At 27.1% G+C, this 7,483-nt stretch overlaps 1 protein-coding gene across 1 annotated transcript in view; it reads left to right on the top strand.

The window, feature by feature from the left end:
- LOC112679807 (glucose dehydrogenase [FAD, quinone]) overlaps nucleotides 1-3,782 on the top strand; it is a 12,208-nt gene extending 8,426 nt beyond the window's left edge. The window contains exons 4-6 of the mRNA XM_025549730.1: nucleotides 249-420; nucleotides 1,495-2,021; nucleotides 3,421-3,782. Of these exons, the coding sequence (XP_025405515.1) occupies nucleotides 249-420; nucleotides 1,495-2,021; nucleotides 3,421-3,665 (944 nt within the window). The 3' untranslated portion in view covers nucleotides 3,666-3,782. The remainder of the gene's footprint in view (nucleotides 1-248; nucleotides 421-1,494; nucleotides 2,022-3,420) is intronic.
- The last annotated feature ends 3,701 nt before the right edge of the window (nucleotides 3,783-7,483 follow it).

Genomic DNA, 7,483 nt, shown 5'->3' with positions numbered 1-7,483 from the left:
TGTGTGTGTGTGTGTGTGTGTGTGTGTGTGTGTGTGTGTGTGTGTGTGTATTATTTATCTGTGTACCCTAAATGCGTACATTTCTATTTTAGTGTCTACGTGAATGTGCGCACGCATGTGAATCCGCAATAATTTTAAGCATATTGTATTGGTGAAAGCAACCATTTTGTAATCCGGCTGATGTTTTGCTCACACACCGTACCCAAGAATATAATTATAATTATTATGCCATTGATTTGATATTTCAGGTGTTGGACCGGAAGAGCACTTGAAGAATGTTAACATACCATTAATCCATCATTCACCTGGCGTCGGTGAAAATCTTATGGACCACGTTGCTGTCGGCGGTCTGTTATTCCTCATTGACTTTCCAGTCAGTTTGGTCATGAATCGAGTAGTCAACATACCAGCAGCTTTAAGGTAAAACTTTAAAGTAAAATTAAAAACATCTTATACTTGATATTAATTACTTATTATAGTTTTGATAAAATAGTGAAAAATAAAATATGTTAAGTATAATAATTATCTTAAAATACGTTTAACAATTATTCAAGTATCTCTCTCAAAATTGCTTTGTGGTTGGGGAACAAATCTTATTGTTAATTTCAACGTTGAGTGTAATAATAATTATTATATAAGTACATAATAATAACAGAAAAACGCACGGACATGATACACGTATAGGATGTTTGTTTAGGTGTTCGTTTTGCTTCACTTATCTCAGTGAAAGCCAGTGTTATTAGTGAATTATTTTTTTACAATAAACATTTAGAAATAAAACTAATTTAAACGGAATTTGGTTGATTATAAAATGGATTATTTTATATTTATTTGATTTATTCTAAAGTTTATTTTGTTTAATTAATATTATATAACGATTATATTTATACATATATATTTATTATATAATAATATTAATATAAAATTAATATTATAAAAAAAAATAAAATTCTGAATAATCATTTTTGATATTTTAATACATGATTATAACATATATCATATATTATACACGGTTATTTCATTTTTAACAAAAGCTTTGAATTTACAATATAAAGAAAACAATAATAATTAATATTCCAATTATGATCAATATAATTTAATATTTGATAATTGATTCGAATACTAAAAACCGATTAGTAAAAAAATCAACAGATAAGAAAAGTAACTGTACTCGGTAGTAGACAATTCAGAAATAATTTTAAACATGATACAGCGTAATATTGCGTGTTTTATCGTCTAATGAAACGTAATATGTCTCGATTTGTGAAATATGAATTCTCTTTCGAAACGATAATTGTTCAAATTTATATTAGAAACCGACATGGTTGGTGTACGGTATAACCGAGGGGAAAAAAACGTCTTTTTTACAGTGAGATCAGTGCACGCGATACAATTAACCTAATTATCAGTCTGTACACGAGACGTGCACTTGTGTTATGTCGCAAACATAAGTATTTGTTTTTTCTCAACTCATTTCGCCTCGATGATCTGCAGGTACGCCGTGCTGGGCGAAGGCCCGTTGACGTCGTCCATAGGACTGGAAACGGTCGCGTTTATCACGACCAAGTACGGTAACCAGTCGGACGACTGGCCGGACATCGAGTTCATGTTGACGTCCACGTCGACCAACTCGGACGGCGGCACGGCAGCCAAGAAGGCCCATTGTCTGCGAGACGATTTCTACGATGAACTGCTGGCCGACCTCAACAACAAGGACGTGTTCGGCGTGTTCCCGATGTTGTTGCGTCCCAAGAGCCGGGGCCGCCTACTGCTCCGCAGCAACAGCCCGCACCAGTACCCGCTGTTGTACCACAACTATTTCTCGCACCCCGATGACATCAGAGTGCTGCGGGAGGGCGTGAAGGCCGCGGTGGCCGTCGGTGAGACGACCGCGATGAAACGGTTCGGCGCCCGGTTCCACGCCAGGCCGGTTCCCGGTTGCAAGACCATCGAACAGTTTACCGACGAGTACTGGGAATGCGTGATACGTCAGTACACGATGACCATCTACCACATGTCGGGTAAGTTTTAAAAGTTTTTACAAATGGTTTTCGATAGGTGTCCGTGGCTTAAACTGTTTGGTATTGTTGGTGTCTAAGTATATGATGTACAAAGTAGGATTAAAATGTTCCCAACATTTTATTTTATATTTTATACGTATACGATTCAAACCAAAATTTACTAAATTTCCTTAAAAACGTCATCTTTCTGCACAAATACAGTAACTTATACGAATTTGTAACAGCTATAAACATCTTTGATATCCTTCAACTGATATAGTCTTGAGATTTGCTATTTCATACATTTTAATATCTTCAATCGTTGCAAAATGTTCAGATAATCAGATATTTGATGCGATAAAATATTTGTTTTTTTTTTTAGTAATTAAATTCGTAGAACTTTTTGATTTCACTACGTTGATAAATCGGACATTTTGCTCAACATAAAGAATTTTTTATTTTTATTCAGTACGATTAAAGGTATTTAACTAAATGATTATTACAAACTAGGTAAATAACACAAAATGCGATATTTTTATAATATTTGATATTTATATTATCATTTTTTTTTTTTTTTTTTATTAATTATTCGTCGTCTTTGTGCATTGGATTGCTATTTGTCCAGCGTCCAATAAAGATAAGAGCCAAATACAACAAAATATGTACCTTGACTTTTCAAATGTGAAAAAAATGGTTGTTTTATATTATTAGATTATGAGTGCTTTGTTTTATAATTTATTTATATTTAAATCGGTATGAAAATAAATTATAATACCTCTTGTCACGAAAAAACACATACGGTAGCTTCATTTATTCCTGCACATCAGAATCATTATAAAAAGAAATCATAATTTCAAATATAGTAAAATTTTTCAACTTTTTATCATTTTCCTAGGTCGTCGTAGATATTTATACGAATGATAGAGTATATAACTAATTGCCAATAAATATATATTGTAATAAATTCATAATATTAAGTAATATTAACAATAATACAATTATTTGACTATTTAACTATTTTAATGAAACACTTGATTTAACGATAAATCTATGACATATGATATATTTAAATATAATAAAGTAGTGTCGATAAAAGCCATGTTTAATGCATATAAGGTGTACCATATTATAAAGTTTATTAAAATTGAAAACAATTTAATTTATAAGCGAGTATATTAGTATAATATGAAAATTTACAATTTAAAATGATTACACAAATAAAACATAATTACATTATAAATTTTCGAATGAAATTTTCGATTGTATACCTATGAAATATAATTATATCTATTTCAATTTTTAATAAACCCCAAAAATGTTTTAAAATCTTACTAAAAAAAAATATCAACATTAATCATCCAAGGGCTCACATTATATATATTTCAATGTATGATCATCAATATATTTTAAAATGTTTTAGGCACGTCAAAAATGGGACCACCTACCGATCCTTTTGCCGTAGTAGATCCTAAACTGAGAGTGTACGGAATCCAGGGTTTGAGAGTGATTGATGCCAGTATTATGCCTCAGATCACAAATGGCAACATAAATGCGCCAACAATGATGATTGCTGAGAAAGGCTCGGACATGATAATCAATTATTGGAAAGGCATCGACACGAAAAGGAGAAAACGGAGGAGCGCCTTAAATATCACAATTAGCTAGGATTATACCATAAATATTTTACCTCAGAATTAGGTTTAGTTAAACCTGTCACCTTCAGGTTTACATTCCTAGATCATCTCTATACGTAAAATTGTGTTGCTCAATTTATAAAAAAAATGTATGTTCTTAAAGATCAAAAAGATCAAATAACTATAAATCATACTTTTTATAAATATTCTGTCTTCATTAGTACTTTTTATTGTAATTTTATTATCGTTTTAAAGTTTTTACCATTTTGTATTATAATGTTAAATTAGTTGAAATGTATATCAAAACTAATAATTATTATTGTTTATTTATATTTGTATGTTTTAATCTCGTCTAGTCCGGTTATACATACTTTGTATTATTATTATTATTATTATTGAAAGTCTCAGTATTTTATTATATAATATTAAACGTAATATTTATATAATATCATTATATGTCAAGATTAATTGATTAATCGATTAAATTAGATTTATAACACAGAGATGTTCTATTTTACGCAATGTATTAGTTATTTTATTATTTTATATTTTCTTTATGCCTAGATAATAATTTACCATTAACTCTAAATCAAAATTAAAGAAATAATTTTCAAGTAAATTGAATATGAAAAATACTTGATACATGTATACAAGTACTCAAGTACCTATGTGTTATAACAATATTGTTATGTATCATATATTAGTTATAACCTAACCTATGTGTACAGTTAATTATTCATATAATTTTAATTATTTGTATCGAAGTTTATCTTTGAGTACTTTTAATTGAATATGTTTTGTTACCGTTATCAAAATGTAATTACTGTGTCATAATATACTATATTTAATATTAATATTATTAAACACGTTTACCAACAATTTTCATTAAAATGTATTATAGTATTCATAGATAAATTTTATTATTTGTATAGTATATTTCACAAATAAATTAATTTGTATTTATATTTCTAATTTTAGAAAAAACAATTGAATAAAAAAAAGTTAAAAATTTGAACTCCTTTTTGAAAATAATAAATTATATTATTTTTATTTTTCAACAAATAAAATATTAAAATCATAAATATAGACATACTTCAAAATATTGTACTTTACCTAGATTGCATCCAAAATATCATAAATTGATTATTCCAAGTGTCCAATGTAACTGGTAGTCATCTATTTAATAATAAAAAATAATTGAAACACTTTTTCACAAGAATCCCTAATCATGACAAAAGATGAAAATTAAAAAAACAAATAAATTAACCATTATGTATTAAAATGATGATCCCTTAATTTAAAATTCTATGCTACTTAATAGACAACTTAAACAATATAAATGTATAAGATTTCCTGTGCTTTACACTAAAAGTTTTCATACTCAATAGCACTTTAAAAAATACTCTATGATTATAGTTTCTATAATCAGATATTCATGTTCATCAGAAAAAAAGTACAAAATAAATAATTTTTTAATTTTGATTCATTCGGCTGTTAAACTATTTATCATATATTATTATATATTAAATTGAATTCCAGAATACCATTGTAAATCTTATCGTTTAATAAAGTAACGGTTATAAATAACTCGTAAATTTAATTATTTTTATTATTGAATTGTTTACTTTCATTATATTATTCAACTGACATATCCGTCTTAATATCTGAACACTGATTAAGTATCGAAAAGATATGGCGAAAGTAAAATTTAAGGTTTATTTTACTAGAATAAACTAAAATTGACATAATTTTTTTTTCATTGAACAGTACTAAATTTAAAATTCAGTTTGATGAAATAATATAATTCCAACTTAATCATTCTAATGATATTAACTGATTTGGATTAGCATTTAACATTTTTGGTATTTGGAATCAAAATAGTTATTCGTTACAATATATATATATACATTAACTATATAATTATCTAATTGAATCGGTCATTTCGAAAAGGCCATATCTCCATAAAATGAAAATTGTCAAGAAACGTAAAAAACTATTTTTAGAGATCAAAATTAAATTTAGATAAAAATTGAAAATGTGTTGAATTATTTAATTTCCTTATAAAAAACCAACTTTTGATATGGAGGTCTTGCAGAAAATATGCATTATTATAAGTTAAACACATCTATCACATAAAACTAGTTTTGAAAATGTATGGAAAAATGGCCTTTTCAAAATGACCGATTCAATTAGATGAGTTAAAAGTGTATACATAATATGTTACATTGATAGTAATTTTATGCATTATAAACATAATATCAATAACATATATTTTAGATGTATAATAATTTCGAAATTATAAATCTTTTTTATTTTATACAAAGAATAAAATATAATGTTCATTATTTTATTTGAAAATTTTACCGATAGTAATTACATGATAAAAAAATATAAATTCTCTTAAATTTATTAATTTTATTGTTTTACATCACGACTAATAATTATCGGTTTAGACGATTTAATATGTGTTGGTAAGGCGATTTAAGTAGGCAATTTAATTGTCACTAACACTTAAACTGTCACTTACCATGAATTATGAGTGATAGTAAATTTGAATATTATTGTATATACTTCCGTATGAAAAAAAGTATTAAAAATTAAAAACAATAACTCTTATAATAACATTTAACGACTTTAGTTAAACGTTGCAAATTACATGATAATATTAATTTTTTCTTTGAAACGATCACCCCGCGATATCATTATGTACGAATTAACGTCCTAATAATTTATACTTTACGAATTCTTAAATCCTGTACGCATTTGTCGATACTTCGAAATTCCGTTAGTGCGTGTATATGTATAAAAATAATATTTTTTGGAGATATAAATATCAACGGAGTTGCGGTGACTGCAGTTCAATAGCTTTTATAAAACGAACACTAAGTACCAAGCCTGAGCATTAAAAAGAATACTTTTTTTTATTATATTTATCATTTGTGATTTGTATAAAAAAACAATAATAAATTATCGTAAATCTGATATTTGAATGCTTAAAAACAATTCCAATGAAGAAATGTATATTTTTCTATTTTTAAATAAGATTTTAATGCATTTTCATTATCATTAATGTTAATTAGGATCTGTTGTAAATAGTTTATATATATATATATATGTATATAATTTATATCAGCGCTTAATATAAATAATTTATTTTGTCATTAACGTAAGTTATTTATTGAAGTTAAGTTAACGACATTTTTTTACATAATTTTGAACTAAATTGATGTAATTCTCATGTGAATTTGTGAATCAACTTAATTGAAGGTGAACTCAAATGAGTTAAAATATATGATTAACTTGCCCAGCCTTGCTAAAACTAATCGGGTCTACTACTATAGATTCCTATTGTAGCCGCTACACCTAGAAAATAAGGTATGGGTGGGCAATATAACATATAAATTAAAATAATAAATTAGAGACATATTAATTATTATTATTGTTAATATAAATAATGATAATATTGTATTATTCATGTTTCATATATCTACGCTTTTATTAGTTTACCGATAATATTAACAAATAATAAATCAAAAATTGTTTAAATTTTGAGTTTTCGTGGGCGGGGCGTTAATAATATTTTGTTAATTTCCTGAAAAAATACGTCTGGGGTGCAACTAATCGGGTGTACCTATACCTTAATGTTTTGAGTATAATATTTCAGTGAACATGATTATATTATGGATGTGTACTCGATTCGTATAAATCTGCGAGAGAAGATTAAGATTACGTGGTGTAGTTATACTGTTTTCAAGGACCGTTACAAAGTGAAATGAAAAGTATATAACATAAGTTAACCCAGTATATGCACACACACACACACACACACACACACACACACACACACAC

This window comes from Sipha flava, unplaced genomic scaffold, assembly GCF_003268045.1.
Source record: "Sipha flava isolate LNK unplaced genomic scaffold, YSA_version1 100_pilon_pilon, whole genome shotgun sequence".
NCBI classification, from domain to species: domain Eukaryota; kingdom Metazoa; phylum Arthropoda; class Insecta; order Hemiptera; family Aphididae; genus Sipha; species Sipha flava.
This window is presented reverse-complemented; position numbering and strand designations above follow the sequence as displayed.